At 41.4% G+C, this 25,061-nt stretch overlaps 1 protein-coding gene across 1 annotated transcript; it reads left to right on the forward strand.

Annotated features, from left to right (window-relative positions):
- Positions 1–1,986: 1,986 nt before the first annotated feature.
- Positions 1,987–16,945, forward strand: LOC308168037 (death-associated protein kinase 2-like; the record flags this gene model as incomplete). The annotated part of the gene is made up of 11 exons (XM_080542513.1): positions 1,987–2,048; positions 6,768–6,989; positions 8,501–8,639; positions 9,515–9,644; positions 12,458–12,506; positions 12,736–12,762; positions 12,874–13,026; positions 13,492–13,537; positions 14,118–14,183; positions 15,471–15,536; positions 16,901–16,945. 11 exons carry the CDS (start codon positions 1,987–1,989, stop codon positions 16,943–16,945), a joined length of 1,005 nt encoding a protein of 334 aa, XP_080398639.1.
- Between the last annotated feature and the right edge of the window lie 8,116 nt (positions 16,946–25,061).

The raw sequence follows: 25,061 nt of genomic DNA on the forward strand, positions 1-25,061 counted from the left end.
CATAACAACACAACACAACATAAAGGACAGACAACAACACTGGGCCAGCCATGTACAGTATATAAAAAACAGTGAGATCTGATATAAAAGTGGATTAAAAGGATGGCTATAGTTATTTATATTAAAATACTAAAAAAGTGATGATGGTGATTAAAATAAATAATAAATACAGATTCAGGAGCCTTGACCCCGACTGCTACTTTAGTTTCCATTGAACAGTCTTAGTGCAGCCGGGTAGGGTAGAAGGGTAGAAGTAAGCTGACTGTCTGTCTGTCTGTCTGTCTGTCTGTCTGTCTGTCTGTCTGTCTGTCTCTCTGTCAGTGTGCTGGACTACCTATGACTTCCATGGTACCTGGGAACGCGTTGTCGGAGAGAAACGCCCTCTGTACAAAGGACCTACTGACCAAAATCCCTGTTCCCCGTAGCCTACATGCTTGCACTGTTACTGTTCAATAAAATGTTATACATCTAGACATTGTGGTATTTCTTTATATACGTATCCCAGACTGCCTATCAATTGTTTCTCAATAAACAGTTATGTTCTTCCCATTGTCATACTCCCGAGCTAAACGAAATGCCTTCCCAACCAGCGAGACTTATAGAAATGACGTTGTTTTATTGATTTAAAAAAAAAAAAAGGGTAAAACTGTAAAGAGAAAATAGAAAACTCACATTAATCCCAAACAATTTAACAAACTTCAGTTAACGTAATGTGGAGTCCGTTCATTGATCGATGCTGTCTGTTCAGTTCCCAGTGAGGCGCCCGTTCAGCGCTGGACCCGTTCAGCGCTGGATTTGACGCATGGCATAGCGCGCATGCGTCAAATCATGTTATATTATTATATATTATATAGCTCGCATCTAATCGTATCGGATGAGAAATAGACATTAAATGGCATATATAGGCCGCTACACAACAGTAATCACCGCGACAAACAGCTATATTAGATTTGGAGAAAAAAAAAAATATGATTTTGAAGAATTTTTTTTTTTATTATATTTTAATATGATGACCGGAATATATCACGTTTGTCCGGTAAATCGAATTCTTCCCGGACACGATGTCCGACGGCAAATTTTTCTAACGGAAACCCTGCCACACACACAGAAAAACAAATGATCTGTGCTATATAAATATCAAAGGCCATTGTTGCCGTGTCTAAGTTCAGATCAGGACACTGGCTTTTGTTCAAGTTAACATACACACACACACACACACACACACACACACACACACACACACACACACACATTATGGCCTTTGATCAATGCATATTTAAAAGGAAGTAGAAAGCTTGATTTAACTCAAGAAAGTGATACAAATCAATGGGTCTATTTACAGTACAGGATGTGAAATTGAATGTGTGTTTGTAGTAGTACCAGTAGTTGTGTGTGAATGCATTTTTCAGTTTTCATGTTAAGCTGTTACTACATGTTTTATGTTCACCTTGCCTTTCAAATGCTTCTCTTCAATGGTATCCATTAAAGGGACAATCCATCATTTCTAAACGCCAGCCCAGCCACAAAAAGCTGAGGGATGGGTTTGGAGAAATGTGCCACTCTCAAATTCATAGACGGAACAAATATCTTTCAAGAATCAACATGGGTATATATACATTAATATATCCAAGAAAGGCATCCCAAATGACAGTTTGTGTCTGTAAGAACCCCATTGGAGAGTATTTTCTATGACTGTATGCCAGGATTCTTCACACATCAGTAGCATAACACATTTCAGTCTCACTGCCTTCTCCCTTAGTGTACTGTATATGCCTCAGTGGAATGTTATGGCTCTCTTGCGTTCACATTGGTCTGTGTATCATCCTGGATTCCATGGTCTGATTCGTGCAAATAAGCATGTCCTATCCTTCATATGATTTACATCTGTTAACCTTACACATACTGTATGTTCTGTCATCCCTATAACTTATATAGAATGCAGTAGACGTGGAGGACAACGAGGCAGAGAGAAAGAAGAGCATCAGAATGGCTGTTTTTAAACTACAGAATGTGGAGGACTACTATGAGATCGGAGAAGTGCTGGGCAGGTGAGAGAGTATAATCGTACAGAGTACTACTGTCTCTCCTAAAGACCTCTTCATCCCCACTACCCCCGGTACTGTTTCTCTAACACTGCTGCACACAAAGTGTTGAAGTGTTATTAGGATTTTAAAAAATTATAATAATTAAACGCCCCCTTATTAAAAAAACAAAGAAGTAAACTCCAGAGACAAGTGTGTATGTTTAGACAGTTGTTACACTGCTAGGCCACACATGTCACATCTTTACTAGGAGGTATGAGTAGAGATGCAGCTACAATGATGATCCTCAGACTCCTCTTTTTTCTTTTTTTAAAGGAGAGTGGACATCTACCCTCCTTCACTCTTTATGTTTCTTTATTTAGATAGGTAGAAGTTGTAGAGGTGGGGTTACATTGAGAGAGAGAGAGAGAGAGAGAGAGAGAGAGAGGAATGACATTCACCACTCTGGCTCTAGACTAACCCTCAGTCCTCACCCAAAATAGTGCTGCTCTTCGTTTGGATCTATACTTGAAAAGTTGAGTGAAGTTAAAGTAGAGATTCTCAGCTTTTATTGAAGTGTTCTGTGGATGTTGCTATCACCATGCAGCCATTACAACACGTTTTAGACATATAGTACCCTATTTAATCCTTTGTATACAAAGTATACTTAAGCAATAGCTCACGACAGGCCGTGGTATATGCTTATTATATCACAGCTAAGGGGCGTTGTTCGGCCCGACGCGAAGCTTCTGCATTCTGGTGCGTTTTACACCCAAAATAATCTCCCTCTTTCTTTGTTTTTCCTTGGAGCTGGCATGGTCTGCAATTACTGACTACTATTATGTTTTGGTTTAACTCACAGAGGCCTGACACTGACACGTGGCACTTTTTAGGTACTTTATTAAATATGAAGATTCAAAAAGAATCAAAGAGTGAATTAGAAAAGAATGAGGTAACTTTGAGTCAACAAATTGAATAAAACGTTATGAGGAAACATAAAATATGTACCTAGGCTACTCAGAGCCTATTACAATCAAACTTAGCCCTCTTCAGTGCATTGCAGAGCATACAACTATAACAAACAAAAAAAATCAAAGAGTGAATTAGAGCTGTCTCCACTGCCCCTGCCTGCTGCCCCTGCCTCTGACTCACTCTCACTCTCAACCACCTATATCAGGAGAAATGGGGATGCATTGAGCACTTGTTCATATTGTTTTTCTCTAATAGAACATTTGACATAGAAATACAATCATCAATACAAAAAATACAATCACAAGCATTTTAGAAATAGAAAAATAAATGGAACAGGTGATTTCTTCTTATTTTTTAACCCTAGCTCAAGCAATCAGATGCAAAATTGATTCTTTGGGTGGGTGCAATGGCCAAATTAAATAGTGCAAATGCTCAGGGCAATGAACACGGGCAGGAGATGCAATAATGACAGGACAGGTAAGCACTGTGAGGTGTTTGTCGCCATTCTGTGCTTTTGATGACATTTCGCCTGTGTCTGTTCTGCATTTAAACATGTCTAACCGCACTAGTAATGCCTAACAAAACTGCTAGTGCCATATAGCTGATCTAGCTCGTATTTGGTTGCTAGTAGGCTATGCTAATTCTATTGCTAATACAGAGAATGTCTCATAAGGTGCTAACATTCTTATCAGAAAAGCTGGCTGTGTTTGACCTTGGGAGAACGCAATGTTGCTGTTTGGCCACTCACGGGAAAACTTGGATGACTTTGACTTACTTTTCTCTTCTTAGAAAAAGCCTCAGTCTGAATGTTTTGAATCTGCGTGCGTGTCTGATGCTGCGTGCCGTTAAAAACAGAAGTAAAACGCGGAGTGGATTTCTGGATATGGGCAATCCCCTACTCATAAAGTGGAACGGATTTGATTGTGAAGCAATGAAAATAACGCTGACCAGTCATGCAACATATTTTTGATGGCAAATGTGGGGGGGTCCAAACGACCTTGTTTCAAAGGTGGGGGGGACACGTCCCCCCCCAAATATATGGTGGTGACGCCCATGAATAAGCATATACCACTGGCCTGAAGTGAGCTATTGCTTTTATAAAACGGTTACCAACACTGTCAATATGAATTAGAAAAGCACACTCAAATTCAAATAGTTTTTATTCGTAATTAATCATCTTAAATAGTTCCCCTCAAATAAAATAGTTCCTCTTATTGCAGTTGGTCGCTAAGCAACAACACTAACATTCTTTTTCATTAACCTAGGCTACTAGCATTGTAGATTTCATAGGAATTTAGCATTTATTTACACAATTTCATTATTTGCATCTATTTATTTACATTAATTTGGATGTCTCCGTTGATTGTACACCCACTAAAAAAACTGTCAACGCGCGGCTGTAGTGGACGCAGGCAGGGCACTCCGAAAACGTCTCGACACATTTTCAAACAGGCTTTATTTTGATAAACAGACCACATATTGGGAATCTACATGGTTACTTTGGGTAGGATTTTTATTTTTATTTATTTTTAAGTTGATAAAATGTCCTTGCGATTGAATTAAAAGTCTGTTATATTTGGAATGTTGACCGTGAAACAGGCGTATTCATTTCGAACTGTGATGAGGCTCTACTAATCGTAGCTGTGGTATACGCTCAATATACCACGGCTATGAACCAATCAGATTGCTTGATTTCACCCATCCGTTTTATAAAACCCATTAACCACACCAAAAGTTGGGTATCCTCTCTGGTGAAGGTCTGCCAGGCCTGTACGTCAGCCATCTTCAGTTGTTTCTTTTGAGGAGGTTTTGCCTTAAGTCTCCTCTTTAGCAAATGCTTAAATGCAAAAGGATTTAAATCGAGATTGACTTGGCCAGTCCCTGAAAAGCTCCCTAGTTGCTATGGCTGTATGTTTTGGGTCATTGTCCTGCTGTATAATGAATGTCCATCTAATGAGTTTGGAGGCATTGGCTCGTTCTTGGGCTGAAGAAATGTTTCTGTACACTGGGGTTAGCTTAGCGGTTACGTCATCAATGAAGACAATTATTCAGGTCTATTGGAGGCCATCTATGGCTAAGCCATAACACCCCCTCCACCATATTTCACAGATGAGGTGTTATGCTGTGGATGTTGGGCAGTTCCCTTTTTTCTCCACACTTTACTCCATCATTCTGGTACATGTTAATCTTTCTCTCATCTTTTTCCAGATGTCTGCAGGCTCTGCAGGTATTTTTTAGCAAACCATAATCCTGTTTTTGTGGTTTGTGTCTTGCAATGTCGCCTCTAGTTCTGCTAGTGAAGTTCAGGTTTTTCTTGTGGTGCACATTATTCGGTCATCCACTGTAGAAGCCTTCCTTGGCCTACCAGTTGCATTTGCATTTGAGGTTTTGGTTATGTTTCTTCTAGATTCTTTTCTGATATTTCAGCCTCATAAACGCTTCTGTTATGTCCCCAAATAATATCCAGGGGACGCGGCAAGTAATAATGAAATGAACCGGAGGACAAAGAGGCGGACAGGAGAATATAAATAAACCAAGAATCTATTGTATAACTTAAAAATAAACAGTTTTCAGAAAAACACTTAACTGAAAACTACTTTCAAAAACAGGGAGAAAATGATAGATTGTTTAACAAGGTAGAAGCCAATTAAAGTGGCCAAACACAATACTAACAGACACACTCCGTCTAAAAAATGAGTCACGGTTACTGACGCCAGTACACGCTACAAATTGTAGCAACACACAGAAATTCACTACAGTAGTAGCTTTAGCTGTCTAGCAACCAACACACAGGAACATACTACAGTAGTATCTGTCTAGCAACCAACACACAGTTGCCCACTGGCACCATCTGTTAGTTCCACCTGTCCTTTATCCTCCATCCTTGATGAGCAAGTGAATACAGGTGTGCTCCCTTATGCCATCACCATGGCGATAGGAAGGGGGAAGGACAATAACCTGGGGAGAGACACAGGGAATAACAGAAACACACACACACAACCACATTACGACAGTAAACGCACACACACACACACAACCACACACACAACCACACTATGGCTGTAACAGCTTCCTTCATTTTTATTGAGGTCTCTTTGGTCCTCATGTTGACAGACACCAATAGCAGACTCCAAAGGCAAATGCAAAGCTTAGAATCAATTGACATTGAGAGCTCTCTTATAACTGCAAAATTATGTGACGTAACACACCAGAAACACCTGTCAAGCCAATTGTCCCATCACTTTAGGGTACCCTGAAAAAGGGGGACTATGGAGAAAAGTGTTGTAATTTCTGAATGGTGCACCCAATATGTACAAAATACCATCATTGATTTCAAAACCACATTTTTGGAGTGTAGAGGCCAAAGAAGATATGCATGTGTATATATATATATATATATATATGTATCCAATATGTACAAAATACCATAAAATAAAAGCTGATAATCTCTACAAATGTAATTGTTTGATTTCAAAGCCAAACCTTCAAAGGCAAAAGAAGAAAAAAATGCTTCACTGTCCCACTACTTATGCAGGGCACTGTACGTACATATTTGACCCAGAGCAGTACCAACATGAAACCTGGGTGCCTGTCCTATATAGTTTTCTCTCCTTATCTGAACTTGATTTGAGCTTGGTGCAATGGAACTAACGGGAATAGTCTGAAAAGTGCAAGCCCGCCCATCTACCACTCCAGGCAGGCTCAATCAAACCAAAGTATTCCAGAAAATAAACCAAAGAAACCCATGTTTCCCACACCTCTCCCTCCCCATAGTGGTAACTTTGGGCAGGTGCGGGCGGTGCGGGAGCGCTCCTCGGGAGTCCGCTGGGCCGGGAAATTCCTGAAGCTGCGGAGGAGCACCAGCAGCCAGCTGGGTATGGAGAGGAGGGACGTGGAGAGAGAGGTGGAGATCCTGCAGGCGCTGCAGCACGCCAACGTCATGGCGCTAAGGGACGTGTTCGAGAGCCGCGCCGAGGTGGTGCTCATCGTGGAGCTGTGAGTATAGGATGGAGGGATGGAGAAAAGGAGATGGAGGATGGGGAGGAGAGGGTGTTGGGTGGAAAGAGTGAGGTGTTTGAGAGGAGGTGTTCATTCACAGCTTATTGTGGAGCTGTGAATGAAGTGGGATGTGATGAAGGGATGGAGAAGGAGGCACGAAGTGCTGCAACATGTCAACGTTATGGCAACAAAGCCCAACTTCTGTATCCACTGCGTGTTAGGAGCCTGTCTAGAAGCCTGTCTAGGAGCCTGTCTGTCTTTCTCTCTGCCTGTCCGATTATGGGATCTGTCTATCTGGCCCAATTGTTTAAAACTTTTGATCTGGATTCCGATTCTTTGATCCAGGATTGATCCAGGATCAGATCTTTTTTCTTTCTTTTTTTTCTGATCAGGATCAGCCAGCTCGATTTGATCCTCGATCAGAGAAAAGAATCGGGATCAATCTGATCCAGATTAAGTTTTGAACAACTGGTTAAGGTTACTCCCTTAGATTAGATTAGAAAAGAAAAGATTAGAAAATAAAAAAATAGGAAAATGTAGGCAATGAAAAATTAAAAGGGCAAAGACCGTAGGGAGTTAGAGAGACTTTGTAGGAAAGAAAGAGATAAAACTAGACTGGTGTTACTTCCAAGTGATGTTAGTCTAGATAGAAGGAAAACTGATATGGGGCGAAAGTGAGACTCTGGATCAGAACAAAGCTGGATGACGTGTTTGGTACAGTGACAGGGTCTGTCTCTGTTGTGACGTGTGTGTGTGTGTGTGTGTGTGTTTGGTTTTGTGGTGGTCTGTTGTATATCGCATGGGTGTCAGACATGATTGCTCATAATGTGCAGATGCAATCATGCCGTGTCACATGTGTGTGCCTGTCTGTGTGTGTGTCTGTGTGTCTGCCCCCTCAGGACACAGTGGGTATGATAGAAAACATTGTGTGGATCACCTCACCTATCCTTCGTTTAATAGGAAGACAACGAGAATCAACTATCATTACTACCTCTAGTCTTAACAGCCAGACACTGGCTCCCTATGGCCCCACCCACTTCCTATAAATATAGCAGCAATGCAGAGATCCACACATGTGTGAGACATACACACACACACACACACACACACATACACATAGAGTCACAAATGCAATCTAATGTAATCAGAATAAGTGTGCCGACTGAGGTTGTTTCTGTGCGTGTGTGTGCGTGTGTGTGTGTGTGTGTGTGTGTGTGTGTGAGATTGAGGGAGTGAGGGAGTGAGTTTGTGCCTTTGTGCTGGTTCAGTACTTGTCTGAGCTGTTAATGGAGCGGCCTGTATAGACAGACATAACTATTGACTTTCCTTGTAATCAGTAAGCAGCACTAATACAATCAACTTCCCATATTTTCTCTCTCTCTCTCTCTCTCTCTCTCTCTCTCTCTCTCTCTCTCTCCCTCTCTCTCTTTCTCTCTCTCTCTCTTTGTCACCCTCACCTTCCCCTCTCCTTCCCTCACTACGCCCCCTCCCTCCTCTCCATGCCACAGTATCAGCGGAGGGGAGCTGTTGGACTTCATAGTGGCGAAAGGTAACCTGTCAGAGGAAGAGGCCATCGAGTTCCTCAAGCAGATCCTGAAGGGAGTGGGCTTCATGCACAGCAAACGCATCGCCCACTTTGACCTCAAGGTGAGAGGGACACACACAGGGGGCGCATGGTCCTCACTTCCTCTGTCCTCACATCTGTCCTCACACCCTCTGTCCTCACACCCTCTGTCCTCACACCCTCTGTCCTCACACCCTCTGTCCTCACATCCAAATCACGATCAAATAAAGAGTCACTAGAATGGGGGAAATGTGCTTTTAGTAAAGAAAATGTAGTGATGAACATGGGCAGGAAATAAATCAGCAAGAGAAAAGGAGCACAACAAGGAGCATTCGAGAAAGTAAATGTTTTCAACATATCAAAAGCAAAGGTAAGTAGTATAAAGTATAAAGTAAACACACAGAGTAAAAAACAAATAAAGACCAATAACAATACTACTACGTAGTAGGAACACTAATAATAATAATAATAATCACCCCATCTGCTCGTACCCTCCCACCCCTCTTGGCAGTTATATTATGATCCAATCCTTTTGAGAAGGGAGCGAAGACAGACAATTGGGACGCAATCACAGAAAAAGGGGAGATTTAATGGGTGTAGAAATTAGAGGTATTATAGACAAATGGGAAGGTGGTTCCCCCTATCTGGTGTGACCTACTAGGTTCAAATCATGGTCTTGTAGCTGGTGTGACCTACTAGGTTCAAACCGTGGTCTTCCATTAGACTGTGTTAGCCCGTGGAGCTAAAGCCCAGGCATTAGTTCTGGGAGCTAATGCAAGTCTTCGGATCTCAGGCAAGGTCCGTTATTATCATCCTACTGTGCTGTGGTACTGTACTGTGGTTCACTGAACCACCTCCACTACATGTTTATTAAACTTCGGACACTCTTCTGACACCTTGATATTTTACATTGTTGAACGCTTCACGTAAGTAACAAGTGTTTCTCCTCTCTGTTCAGCCAGAGAATATCATGCTGGCTGATAAGACAGTGCCACACCCCCACATCAAAATCATTGATTTTGGGCTGGCCCACCGCTTCACACCGGGGGAGGAGTACAGAAGTCTCTGTGGTACCCCGCAGTACATTGGTAAGTGGAACAACCCACATTCTCACAATGGTCACATGAACAATTAGAAGTCTATGTCTGATGTGGGTGTTTTCAGTGGTCTTAGAACATTTAATTGTGTACGGTATGTGTGATTGAGGAGCATGCGAGCGTGTATGTTTGATGTGTCTACTGGCTTTTGTGTCTTTCTTTCTGTCTGTCTGTCGGGCCTTATAGGATGACAGTTACAATATTCATTTTAATTAATTTTGACATTTAGCAGACGCTTTTAATCCAAAGCGATTTACAATTACGGTACGAATTACAGGGACATTCCCCCTGGAGTAACTGAGGGCAAAGTGCCTTACTCAAGGGGACACTAGTAGTGGTGTGGCTTCAGGCGGGATTTGAACTTACAACCTTCCGATCACAAGTCCAACTCACTATCCACTAGACCACCACTACCCCAATATGCGGTTGGCAAAGACATTTTGGCAATGTATTGTCAATAGCAAAGCATATCTACTATAGATAGATAGATAGATAGATAGATAGATAGATAGATAGATGTTTGAGAGGTTGAGAGTGGTATAGTTGGGTGTTGAAGTGGTTGAGAGTGGCTTCAGTGGGGTAGAACTGGTAGCCAAGAGAGTGCATTGTTGAGTAATCAGAATGTGTTCTGCAGGTTTCCTGTTGTTTTTATATAAGAGTCCGGAAAGTTCCACGGCAGTTGCATTAACAAAAGGGCTCTAGGAATGTTGGCCTAAAATCAACATTCCACCATGTTAACCAGATGAGACGATTTGGGGCTACAGAAAGCATGTTGAAGAACAATATGTGGACTTGTTTAAGCAATCTCTCTTTATGTCTATCTGTCAGTCTTTATTTAGCTTGAACCTTGCGAAACCTGCGCAGGTTGTCATGGAGACAACAAACGGGTAGTGGTGGTGGTTATGGACAGGATGTGACGTCAGAGCGTGCGGTGTGGGAGCAGGGGGTAGTGAGAGAAGGCTTCTGGCTAGGTGAGAAGTTTTACATAGGCCCAGCAGGAAATGCAGGGGGGAACATGTTACAACTGAGTCACAGAAACACTGTAAAAATTCTGCAGTAGAATGAACCCATATCTCTCTATCTATTTGTCTGTCTTGTGTGCAATATTGTGCAATAGACATGTGTGTGCATCTTACAGTGTTACTCAAATACAATGAGCTGCTGTATCTGTGGCAGTTGCAGACAAAAGAACAAAAGTCATTCACGCTTCTACCTGCTACCGACCTGTATGGTCGAAGGGGGTGAACCACATGTTTCTCTCTTAACACTCTTTCATTTCCTTTCTCACTGTTATACAAATATATAATTTTGTCAGTTATTATCCCTTTTGCACATTCATGCAAAACATTACAAATGTTGGAACATACAATTTTTTTTTAGCACCTACCATTTCTACACAGTTTATATGACAACAATAACATTTGTCCAGAAATATTCGTTTCTAATATCAGAGTTGAAAACAAGTAATTTCTCCATGCGTGTTTCTCTAAATGGTACACATACAGGGCTCAGCCACAGGGGAAGGTCCAGGACACCTGACAGTCTGGTCTTTTAGAAAGGCATTTGATGCAAATCTAGGTTATATTATATTATACAACAGTTAGTTCCGACCAAGTCATTTGATTGGATTTGATTGGACAAGAGGCATTCCATGAGTGCTGATATACAGTATAACAGCACTGGGACTTTATGTATCACTCCGCCGCACAGATGTTCTACTAAATGACCGTTAATTAGACTACATTGTTTGTGTTCAGGTTACTAGGCAACAGTCCATTTGAAGTTCAGTTGCGGGACTATTTTTTGTTTATTTTTATGATTAAATAAACAAACAAATCATAATCTGTTGTCGCTTATTACTGTTAACTAATAAATGGCGCTGTAGAACTGTTGTATAAAAGCAATATCACACTCAAGGTCGTGCTGTTATACTGAATATCAGCGCGGCTGTGATTGCCTGCGGCCTCGTACCTATGACCGAATCACAGCTCACAGCACTTACTTGTTCTGTGTTCATATTATGGCCATCTGACTCCACAGGCTGGGGTGTGTTATTTGGCATCAATGGAGGCTTCTTCAAAACTTTAATTTCTCCCAGGAAAATGTGGTTGCTAGCTATGGTATCAGGTCCCTCCCTGGCAGCTCTACTGTAGCCTACAGACACTGTCAGTGCCTTACAGAACCAATGCTTTTTACAAAATGATGTGCTTACCAAACTGTACACAGTGAGGGTGACTTTCGGCCTTGTTTAACTGCATGACCGACACTCATGTTGCAGAGTAGATTGTTTTAATTTCTCTTCATCTCTTGGTTCTTAATCCTGCCCTCTCCATTATCACCAGTATTACAGTATTGCTCTGTATTGGGTATTGGATATGATTGTGTGTTAGACTTTTAATGGTCCATTATCATCATTTTTGCACAGATTTGGGAAACTAAGGTTCTGTGTAGGGGTGGGCATCGACGATCGATAATTGATCGATAAGGATCTTGGTCGATCACAAAATAAAACATTTGGTCGATCACAAAAAAAAAAAAAAAAAAAATAATTTTTGTGATCGACCAAATGTTTTATTTTGTGATCGACCAAGATCCTTATCGATCAATTATCGATCGTCGATGCCCACCCCTAGTTCTGTGTACTAAAACGAACAAATACAAGAGAGGGACGAGTCAACAACACATTTTAATGTTTTGTATGTCAGAATATGAACTTTTACAACTAGTGCACAGATAAATGTGCAATGAATGAATAATGACATTTCTGCTATTTCACTCCTCCCCCCATCCTCACTCCCTCCCAGCCCCTGAGGTGATCAACTATGAACCCCTGAGTGAGGCCGCTGACATGTGGTAAACCATTTTACATGTTACTATGAGCAAATAGGTGCATTATACTGACAAATTAAACTATATTAATTTTCATTTGTATCTTAAGTTGTTCATAAGACAAAGAGGGATACCATAGGCCCTAACACTCCTGGATTAACCATGCAGTAGTCATAGTTGTGGTAGGCTAGATGTAGTTCTTCTTGTTTTGAATACAGTCTTTCATTACTCTTTGTATCTCTTGTCTATACAGGAGTATTGGCGTCATAACCTACATATTGTGAGTATCCAAAGATAAGCTGACAGGTTGAACTTCACTGTGGATGCAGTATTACAGTGTTAGCTAGTATCTAGCTCCCTAATGTCTCCCTAACACCACCCTATTTTACAGGTTGAGTGGCATGTCCCCTTTTCAAGGAGATAATGATGATGAGACACTACTGAAGGTTGTGGGGATGATCTACGAGTTTGAGGAGAACTATTTCAGCCAGACCAGTGTCATGGCCAAAGACTTTATTGAAAAACTGCTGGTTAAAGACCCAATGTAATCAAACAATCTATTACTCATATTTTGATATAATTTATATGTGACACGGTCCGGTCATTTGGGCCGCAAGTCGGCAACCAATCAAAATGTTCCGACTTTTATTTTGAAACACGGAAATACTTTTCAAAGTTTTTGAAAATCACAACACGAACTCGCTAGTCAAGCCAAAATACTGCAATGCAATGGATTCGGTGAGTAATTCCCACTACTACCTAGTTAACTATAACACTACTTTACATTGTCAGCAGGCTCACAAAACAAGCTGTGTTAGTTGATAAGCGAGTGTGTCATTATAAAAAATGTGTTAACATGTTTCGAAAGAAAAGTCCGAACATCAAATCAGATGCTGACTTGCGGACCGATTGACCAGACCGCGTCACATATGATTACAATACATTTGTTGATTAATATCAGTACACATCTGTATGGTACTAGTAATTCTGTGATTATCTCCTCAAACAGAGAGAGAATGACAGCAGAGGAATGTCTACTACACCCTTGGATCAAGGTGAGAGAATAGAGTGTGTGAATGTGATACAATAATGCACAATTAGTTGGAACACGGTGAAGAGACTAAGTATGGGCCCTGTGTTTACTCTCTGTATAGTCTCTGCAAAATGGCTGCATCATATTATTAAATATATTAAATGATATGATATTCCCTTGTGCTTTAGCACAACCTCACCACAGCCTAACTTCAAAGTTCAACTGTGTTTGCTGGGTATAGCCAATATTTTCTCCATGTAGTTGAGTAATAGAATTCGTTTGGAATTGTGGATTTATTTTGTCAGATTTTTTTTTTAAAGAAAAAAACGAAAAATGCTATGTGACTCATCTGGTGTTGGGTTTGTGTACTACGTTGTAGGACTCTTGCCTTCATCTCCCCCAAGAGGCCCCAGTGGGACGTCACTCACCGCCTGGCCCTCTTCCCCTGATGAATGACATGCCATCTCCTCCCGGTGTAGTCTTCCCTCCTATACCGGTCCGACTGCGCCACCATGCTCTTTGTGGCAATACAACACCCATAGGTGGAATTCACATGGGCTCCTCTCACATGGGCTCCCTAACCCTCATGTCTGGCTTCCCAGCCGGCCGGCCTTCACCCCCTCCACGCCCGTTGCCTAAGCGCCCCGGCCCTTGCCTTCCAGATCCGGGTAATCTTGAATGTCTCGAACCAGAGCTAATAAAGGCAGTGCTTCTCATGAAAAGTTTACAGGAAGAAGAGAGGGTACTGGAAGGATTAAGGAGGATGATGGAAGAGGATACTAAAGAGGAGGACCACATAAAGGTTGTTAAGAGAGAAAACCTTTTCAATCAAAAAGAAGCAACATTAATGAAAGAAGAGGAGAAAAGGAAAGAAAGAGAGAAAAAGAAGAATGAGATACTTCTACAGTTAAGGAGGGGTAGAAAAAGGAGGAATTCTTCGTTTCCACGACGCCCCCTTTCGGTATGTTAGCTTTGTCTTCTCTTTCCATTTATTTATTAATATCTAATGTATCTTTTAATGTTAGTTGATGAATCTATATATTTGTATATATTTGCATATTTACTTAAATCGTATAGTATTTTTTATATTATTTTGTTATTTTGTTTATCTTTGTGGACTGTATGGCTTATTCTTGTTTTATTATGTCGTTTATATTATTGCTATTGTGTTTTATTGATTACTATTGTTTTTTTTGTTTTTTTCATGCTGTGTGGATATTTTAAAGCACTTCGAGTTGCAAAGTTTGCAGGAAAAGTGCTTTTCAAAGAAATATTATTATTATTATTATTATTATTATTATTATTATTATTATTATAATGCCAATGCTATGACACTAAGGTACCCAGCAAACACAGCCAAGTTGTTGCCTGTGTGTTAACCTCCTGTGAGGTTGCAACGTTGTTAGAAGGTAGCCAATGAAATGCTACTTTAATACTACTGAGGGTCGCGACAACGTAACTGCGAAGACTTTAGCCTTTAGCCCATCTGGTAGGCTTCCAACATGTTGCCACACTACAGCCGACTATTCCGAGAATGTTGTCCACAACCTCACCACAGCCTAACTTCAAGGTTCAACTGTGTTTGCTGGGTATAGCCAATATTTTCTCCATGTAGTTGAGTAATAGAATTCGTTTGGAATTGTGGATTTATTTTGTCAGATTTTTTTTTAAAGAAAAAACCGAAAAATGCTATGTGACTCATCTGGTGTTGGGTTTTTGTGCTACGTTGTAGGACTCTTGCCTTCATCCCCCCCAAGAGGCCCCAGTGGGACGTCACTCACCGCCTGGCCCTCTTCCCCTGATGAATGACATGCCATCTCCTCCCGGTGTAGTCTTCCCTCCTATACCGGTCCGACTGCGCCACCATGCTCTTTGTGGCAATACAACACCCATAGGTGGAAGTCACATGGGCTCCTCTCACATGGGCTCCCTAACCCTCATGTCTGGCTTCCCAGCCGGCCGGCCTTCCCCCCCTCCACGCCCGTTGCCTAAGCGCCCCGGCCCTTGCCTTCCAGATCCGGGTAATCTTGAATGTCTCGAACCAGAGCTAATAAAGGCAGTGCTTCTCATGAAAAGTTTACAGGAAGAAGAGAGGGTACTGGAAGGATACTGTAGGATGCTGGAAGAGGATACTAAAGAGGAGGACCACATAAAGGTTGTTAAGAGAGAAAACCTTTTCAATCAAAAAGAAGCAACATTAATGAAAGAAGAGGAGAAAAGGAAAAAAAGAGAGAAATCGAGGAATGAGATACTTCTACAGTGTAGGATGCTGGAAGAGGAGAAAACGAAAGAAAGAGAGAAAAAGAAGAGTGAGATACTTCTACAGTGTAGGATGCTGGAAGAGCATACTAAAGAGGAGGACCACATAAAGGTTGTTAAGAGAGAAAACCTTTTCAATCAAAAAGAAGCAACATTAATGAAAGAAGAGGAGAAAAGGAAAGAAAGAGAGAAAAAGAAGAATGAGATACTTCTACAGTTAAGGAGGGGTAGAAAAAGGAGGAATTCTTCGTTTCCACGACGCCCCCTTTCGGTATGTTAGCTTTGTCTTCTCTTTCCATTTAATAATAATAATAATAATATCTTATATCTAATAATGGTATTCATGTTAATATTATTAATATCTAATGTATCTTTTAATGTTAGTTGATGAATCTATATATTTGTATATATTTGCATATTTACTTAAATCGTATAGTATATTTTATATTATTTAGTTAGTTTGTTTATCTTTGTGGACTGTATGGCTTATTCTTGTTTTATTAAGTAGTTTATATTATTGCTATTGTGTTTTATTGATTACTATTGTTTTTTTTGTTTTTTTATGCTGTGTGGATATTTTAAAGCACTTCGAGTTGCAAAGTTTGCAGGAAAAGTGCTTTTCAAATAAATATTATTATTATTATTATTATTATTATTATTATTATTATTATTATTATTATTATGCCAATGCTATGACACTAAGGTACCAAGCAAACACAGCCAAGTTGTTGCCTGTGTGTTAACCTCCTGTGAGGTTGCAACGTTGTTAGAAGGTAGCCAATGAAATGCTACTTTAATACTACTAAGGGTCGCGACAACGTAACTGCGGAGCCTTTAGCCTTTAGCCCATCTGGTAGGTGCCTTCCAACATGTTGCCACACTACAGCCGACTATTTCGAGAATGTTGTCCACAACCTCACCACAGCCTAACTTCAAGGTTCAACTGTGTTTGCTGGGTATAGGCAATATTTTCTCCATGTAGTTGAGTAATAGAATTCGTTTGGAATTGTGGATTTATTTTGTCCGATTTTTTTTTTTAAAGAAAAAAACGAAAAATGCTATGTGACTCATCTGGTGTTGGGTTTGTGTGCTACGTTGTAGGACTCTTGCCTTCATCCCCCCCAAGAGGCCCCAGTGGGACGTCACTCACCGCCTGGCCCTCTTCCCCTGATGAATGACATGCCATCTCCTCCCGGTGTAGTCTTCCCTCCTATACAGGTCCGACTGCGCCACCATGCTCTTTGTGGCAATACAACACCCATAGGTGGAAGTCACATGGGCTTTAAAGAAAAAAACGAAAAATGCTATGTGACTCATCTGGTGTTGGGTTTGTGTGCTACGTTGTAAGGCTGTGTTTGGAATGGCATACTAGCATACTACTCATACTAGATTTTAGTATGCCAGAGCGTTTACACTGTACAGTATGCGAGATCTGACTAGCTAAAATGTTTATGAGTAGTATGTAAAAAAATCTGTAAATCTTTTTACAACTTGTTTAGCTATTAAGTTCGGACTATGTCGAAGTAGTATCTACGGGTATCTACGGTAACTAAGGTAACGTCAGATCAGATACATACATCACATTTTTGGAATATATATGGTTACTTTCTCACCTGAAAACATATTAAAACTTCATAAAATGACATGTTAACACTTGTAGAGCCAAAATTACAGCTTTTAGCCAATATATTTTTAAATAGAGGATTTAAAATCCCCGCTCCTGGACCGGCGAAATGCATTCTGGGATGCAGTATGCATACTGCAGTGTAAACGGTTGGCTGGTATTGGCATACTTATTATGAATTTAGTAGGCAGTATACAGTATATACTCATTGAGTATGCTAGTATGCAGTATGCTAGTATGCCATTTCGAACACAGCCTAAGCCTTAGTGCTTTTTCTTTCCACAGAGAATTGACTCTTGCCTTCATCCCCCCCAAGAGGCCCCAGTGGGACGTCACTCACCGCCTGGCAAAGAAAAGAAAGAGATTGAAAAGGAGGAGAAACGTCGACAGAAGGAGGAGAAACTGAAATCAGAGGAGGCAAAAAAGCAAGCGAATGTGAAGTTGGAGGAAGAAAAAAAGCAACAGAAAGAGAATAAGAAAAAGCAAGAGAAAGAGAAGAAAGAGAAAGAGAAGAGCCTTGAGCAAAAAAAGAAAGAGATTGAAAAGGAGGAGAAACGTCGACAGAAGGAGGAGAAACTGAAATCAGAGGAGGCAAAAAAGCAAGCGAAAGTGAAGTTGGAGGAAGAAAAAAAGCAACAGAAAGAGAATAAGAAAAAGCAAGAGAAAGAGAAGAAAGAGAAAGAGAAGAGCCTTGAGCAAGAAAAAAAAGAGATTGAAAAGGAGGAGAAACGTCGACAGAAGGAGGAGAAACTGAAATCAGAGGAGGCAAAAAAGCAAGCGAAAGTGAAGTTGGAGGAAGAAAAAAAGCAACAGAAAGAGAATAAGAAAAAGCAAGAGAAAGAGAAGAAAGAGAAAGAGAAGGAAGAGAAGATTAGACTAGAGGAGGAAAAAAAGAACGCAAAAGAGAGAATAAAGAAACTTGAAAATGAGAATAAGGAGAAGGAAAAGGAAAATAAAAGGTTTGCAGAAGAAGAGAAAAGGAGACTAAAGGAGGAAAAAAAGAACGCAAAAGAGAGAATAAAGAAACTTGAAAATGAGAATAAGGAGAAGGAAAAGGAAAATAAAAGGTTTGCAGAAGAAGAGAAAAGGAGACTAAAGGAGGAAAAAAAGAACGCAAAAGAGAGAATAAAGAAACTTGAAAATGAGAATAAGGAGAAGGAAAAGGAAAATAAAAGGTTTGCAGAAGAAGAGAAAAGGAGACTAAAGACTGAAAAGAAAATACAGAAGAAGGACAAGAAAAAGAAAGAGAAGGAACAAAATAGAAGGGGGGAGAGGGTGGTGGGCTGATAGGCACCCCTCTCAGGGTGGTGGTGTGGTGGGGAGGGTGGTGGGCTGATAGGCACCCCTCTCAGGGTGCTGGGGTAGTGGAGGGCAGAGGGGAGGGTGGTGGAGGGAGAGGGGAGGGTGGTGGGGGGGAGAAAGGGGGGTGGTGGGGGGAGAGGGGAGGGTGATGGGGGAGAGGGGAGGGTGGTGGAGGGAGAGGGGAGAGTGGTGGGGGGAGAGGGGAGGGTGGGGGATGGCTCCATCTCTTCCTAGCATCGCCATAATGATGTTCTCATGTGGTGTGTGGTGTGTGGTGTGTGGTGTGTGAGTGTGAGTGTGTGAGTGTGTGTGTGTGTGTGTGTGTGTATTAGTGGTAGAAATGGAGGCGTTTCGCCTGGACAGGCACACAAAATCAAAGTGCATTATCGGTTCAGGAGAAGATATAGATTTTTTACCTGGGTTGTTTCCTGTGTTCCCCAGACCTTTTAAAGACTGGTAGTAATGATGTGTGAATGGCACTAGAGTACCAGAGTACTAGACTATCAACGGAAGATAAAACAGTATCAGGAGAGGAGAGAGGAGAAGAAGCAAGAGAAAGAGAAATGGGAGGAACAGAAAAAATTTGCTAAAATTGAACTTGCGATGCAAAAAATAAAGGAGGCAGATATGAAAATAAAAGACTGGGAGGAGCAACAGAGAAAGAGAGAAAATGAGAAGGAGAAGGACGAAAAGAAACGTGCATTAGAGGAAAAGGAGGCAGAAGAGAGAAATGAGAAGCAGGACAGACCAAAAACAACGTCAAAGGAGCTACTCAGAGAGAAGATGGCAGAGACCTATGAAAGGGCAAGACTCAAAGCCAAAGAGGAGAGTGAAGATGTGAAACAACACTGATAGTCCGGGAGCCAAAGCTTTTTTTTTCTTCTTTTTTTTTGGATGAACCTTGTTTTGTCAGGTAAAGTTTTTTTTCTCTGCTGTTTCTTGTTGCTTGGGGGTACCTCTTCAAAATACAGGAAGGTGCCCTGTGATAGCCCTTGTGCATTTCAGATATTAACCCCTTCATGCCCGAAATGCCAAATATTCATGCAAAATACTCAAATCAAATGCATCAAATTTATGTTCACTCATGTTTACTCATACTCATGTATGTACAATGTATTTTTTGTGTTACTATTCATTAATTTGAAAGATTTTTTTTAAGTAAGTAAGTAAGTAAAGCTTTATTTATATAGCACCTTTCATACAAGAAATGCAGCTCAAAGTGCTTTACAACAGGAATAAGAACATAAAGTAAGGCAGTGGCTTGGTCGAGGACTTGCTGGAACGGTGCATCCACATTACCAATGGCTGATAGTTCGTACTCAGCTTTCAGGACTTTGATGACAGAGCCTTTTCCCAACCCATAGTAAGACGCTACGGTGTTGCATCCCGATATGGTATTACATTCATACATGGACTGATGAAAGGTTCTTGACAATTTCTTGTGAATGCTTGGCCAGTGTCGACTTGATTTAGTATAATAGTGGTCCACTGTTGCCCTTTCCTTGCGGGGGGATTCCATGATGAGTGGTACATCCAGCCCTGCCTGAAGGTGATGGTGAAGGAGGAGGACAAACACGTCTGTGTGATCAGAAACCACAGAGATTTGATGAGCTTCTCCAGCACACATCAGGACTTGTTGGACAATGATGGTGTCAACTTCTTCCTGCTGATCTTCTTGATCATAGTGGTTCCTTCTTTCTTCCATCTTGATCTCGATGGGGCATGGGTCCTCCCCTGTCACCACCAACTTGTGTTTGTTGGTGCTCCGTAGATGGAAAAGCCTGTCTTGGGTCAGTTCCTCATATAATAATAATAATAATAATAATAATAATAATAATAATAATAATAATAATAATAATAATAATAATAATAATACACTACCGTTCAAAAGTTTGGGGTCACCCAGACAATTTCGTGTTTTCCATGAAAACCTGCACTTTTATTTATCAAATGAGTTGCAAAATGAATAGAAAATATAGTCTAGACATTGACATGGATAGAAATAATGATTTTTATTTGAAATAATAATTTTGTCCTTCAAACTTTGCTTTCGTCAAATTGCTTTGCAGCAATTACAGCATTGCAGACCTTTGGCATTCTAGCGGTTAATTTGTTGAGGTAATCTGAAGAAATTTCACCCCACGCTTCCTGAAGCACCTCCCTTGATGGGCACTTCTTGCGTACCATACGGTCAAGCAGCTCCCACAACAGCTCAATGGGGTTGAGATCTGGTGACTCCGCTGGCCACTCCATTACAGACAGAATACCAGCTGCCTGCTTCTTCATTAAATAGTTCTTGCATAATTTGGAGGTGTGCTTTGGGTCATTGTCCTGTTGTAGGAGGAAATTGGCTCCAATCAAGTGCTGTCCACAGGGTATGATGGCGTTGCAAAATTTAGTGATAGCCTTCCTTATTCAAAATCCCTTTTAGCATGTACAAAAGCAGCCCCAGACCATCACATTACCTCCACCATGCTTGACAGATGGCGTCAGGCACTCTTCCAGCATCTTTTCACTTGTTCTGCGTCTCACAAATGTTCTTCTGTGTGATGAAAACACCTCAAACTTCGATTTGTCTGTCCATAACACTTTTTTCCAATCTTCCTCTGTCCAATGTCTGTGTTATTTTGCCCATATTAATCTTTTCCTTTTATTGGCCAGTCTCAGATATGGCTTTTTCTTTGCCACTCTGCCTAGAAGGCCAGCATCCCGGAGTCGCCTCTTCACTGTAGACGTTGACACTGGCGTTTTGCGGGTACCATTTAATGAAGCTGCCAGTTCAGGACCTGTGAGGCGTCTATTTCTCAAACTAGAGACTCTAATGTACTTGTTTTCTTGCTCAGTTGTGCACCGGGGCCTCCCACTTCTCTTTCTACTCTGGTTAGAGCCTGTTTGTGCTGTTCTCTGAAGGGACTAGTACACACCGTTGTAGGACATGTTCAGTTTCTTGGCAATTTCTCACATGGAATAGCCTTCATTTCTAAGAACAAGAATAGACTGTCGAGTTTCATATGAAAGTTATCTTTTTCTGGCCATTTTGAGAGTATAATCGAACCCACAAATGTGATGCTCCAGAATTTCAGGGGTCGGGAACCTTTTTGACTGGGAGAGCCATAAAAGCCAAATATTTCTAAATGTATTTCATTGAGAGCCATATAGTATTTTTAACATATAATAAATTAAATATGTCTTACTTTTAATGCGATTTCTGGTGCTGCATGGTTTTGCTGATGTCCTTGTAGTCTGGTTCATACGTGGTGAGGTTGAGCTTCATGCAGGCGTTGAGGCTTCCATCAGTTAAACGTGAGCGTAGGTTGGTCTTAATGTTCCTCATATGCGAGAATGACTGCTCACATACATACAGTATGTAGAGCCAAACATGGTCAATACGGCAATACTAACACGCTGCATTGTGTGGTATGTCACAGGAAGCTCGTTCCAAGTTTTCAGAATCAGCTGGTCTTTTTTCAGTTTTTTCATTTCTGTCCACTTGTGTTCCCTCGCCAGCTCTGCTCGCTGTCGCGCAAGACTTTCCAACTCTCCATTAAGTGTCTTGAACTTACTCATCCACATGTCTGATGCCTTCAGGTCAGCAACTTCCAGCTCAAAGTCTCCCATAGAGACCCCAGGGATGCATGTCAGGTCGATTTTGTCCACTGCACACTCATGTGGATGAGTGATGAACTTGAAAAGACCAGTGCGCGCACAAAATTCTCCAAAACGTGCTTTGAATGACTGCAGGAGATTGGACGTAAAGCCAGCTAGCTGCTGGAGATCCAGATGTTGAGTGGAGTCACTTGCTAAGCATGCATCTCTAAATTGTTGCAGTGTTACAAAGTGCAGAAGACGACCTGTTTCAATGTCCCTGAGAAAGACTTCCAGCTTGCTTTCAAATGCAAACACTGTTTGTTGAAGGGATGAGATTGTATTTCCAATACCTTGCATTTTCACATTGAGCTGGTTCAGATGGCCTGTTATGTCCACGAGATAGTGAAACTGCAGGAGCCAGTCAGTGTTGTCTAGCTCAGGATGCTTGACGCCTTTCATTTGAAGAAAAGTCCGGATTTCACTCAGGCAAGCTGCAAAACGGCTGAGCACCTTTCCCCTTGACAACCAACGCACGTTGCTGTGTAAAAGCAGACTGGGATAATGATTCCCAACTTCTTCTAACAGAGCTTTAAACTGGCGATCATTTAAAGCTCGGGCAACAACAGTTTTTTTTCTTTAGCAAACTCCATGAAAGACGTGAATAAATCCTCTCCTCTGGTTGTCCCTTTCATTGGCAAAACAGCCAAGCTTTCCTCACGCAGTGTGTCACCTGCAGCATACCTGGCAAATATACTGAACTGAGATAGATGGCTAACATCTGTTGACTCATCTAACGCGAGAGAAAAGTATGTCCCGGCGTTTATGTCCTTAATTTGTGTTTCCTCAACTTGATTTGCCATCATGATGCTACGATCGTGAACAGTTCTTGCTGCATGTGTTTTATTCGTTTGATTATCTTGTCTTTATTTGGGAAGTCATCAAACAGTTCAAGCATGAATGTTTTGGCATACTCGCCATCTGTGAATGGCTTTCCATTCCTGACTATTGCCAAAGCACCCGCAAAGCTAGCGGAATTCCCGTCACCTTGCTTGGTCCACCCACGCAGTTGCTGTTGACTCGTCTGCACTTTCCGCTGTAGCTCCTCGCATGCCTTTTTCCTGCTGTCCCCCGCTGGATATTTCGATGCAAATGAAGCATGATGCGTATCGAAGTGCCGCTTTATATTTGACCGTTTCATCGATGCAATTTTATCATTGCATATTAGACATACCGCAGATCCTGCGATCTCCACAAATGCAAATTCCTCTGTCCACGCAGCCTGGAATGCACGGTAATCATCGTCTTTTTTTCTTTTTGCCATCTTTCTCGTTACAAGGGTTGAAGCGTATAAGCTAGTTCACTATCTGATCAAATTGTTTTTTATTTATTCACCTTTACAACGACCTCTGACACTCTCGCGAGACATTGGTTCCCGACCCGACCCACGGGTCACGGGTCATGGGTCCCGTGAAGAGTCCCGTGAAATTTAACTTCAAAACTAATTTCTGTTTACTTTAAAATGACACAGTATTATTACGCAATATCACAAGTATTTTAAAATCAGTTCCAAACAGATTTTTGTTTTCCAACTTTTTATTATTTATTTTTTTAACTTTTCAACCCAATTGTCTGGGAGCCATATGCCATCACCGGAAGAGCCATATATGGCTCGCGAGCCATAGGTTCCCGACCGCTGCTCCAGATACTCAACTAGCTCAAAGGAAGGCCATTTGTATAGCTTTAACCAGCAAAACTGTTTTCAGCTGTGCTAACGTAATTGCACAAGGGTTTTCAAGGTTTTTCTAATCATCCATTAGCTTTTAACGCGATTAGCAAACACAATGCTGGAGTGACGATTGCTGGAAATGGGCCTCTACACACCTATGTAGATATTCCATTAAAAACCAGATGTTTGCAGCTAGAATAGTCATTTTCCACATTAACAATGTATAGAGTGTATTTCTGATTAATTTAATGTTATCTTCATTGAAAAAAACTGTGACCCCAAACTTTTGAACGGTAGTGTACATTAGACTTATATAGAGCTTTTCTAGACACTCAAAGACGCTTTACAAACTGAAAAGATTGAGTAGTAATAATAAAAAGAAACAAAAGGTAAATAGAAGTATAGGGGCCTAATTGAGGTAGTGCGTTCTAGAGGGACGGGGCTGTGGCTGAAAAGGCCCTATCACCCCAGGTCTGGAGCTTGGTCCTGGTGGTCTTGAGGGTGGTTTGGTCATCAGACCTGAGGCAACGGGAGGGGGTGTGGAGGGGCACGAGGTCGGCAAGGTAGGAAGCGGCCAGATTGTTGATGGCTTTGTAAGTGGTGAGAAGGATTTTTAATTGGATCCTGTATTTTACCGGGAGCCAGTGTAGGTTTTGGAGGACAGGGGTGATGTGGTCACAGCAGCAAGTGGAGGTGAGCAGACGGGCAGCAGAGTTCTGGACGTATTGGAATTTGTTTAGGATGTTATTGTTGTTAAACCGTAGGGGATGCTGTTGCAGTAGTCGAGTCGGGAAGTCATGAAGGTCGTGGATGAGAGTTGCAGCAGCGGAAAAGGACAGGGAGGGTCGGGTGCAGGCAATGTGGGAAAAAAGCTGATTTAGTGACCTGGTTGGCATGGGGAAGGAACGAGAGGGTGGGGTCAAAGATGATGCTTGGGGTCAAAGATGAGGTTGCGGACGTGGTTGGGGGGGGTTAAGGTGAAGCCATCGATGTTGATTGAGAATGTCTGGGTGGAACGGGTGAGGGACTTTGGGCCGATGATGAGGA

This window comes from Nansenia antarctica (genome assembly GCF_963989245.1).
Source record: "Nansenia antarctica genome assembly, chromosome: 11".
NCBI classification, from domain to species: Eukaryota; Metazoa; Chordata; class Actinopteri; order Argentiniformes; family Microstomatidae; genus Nansenia; species Nansenia antarctica.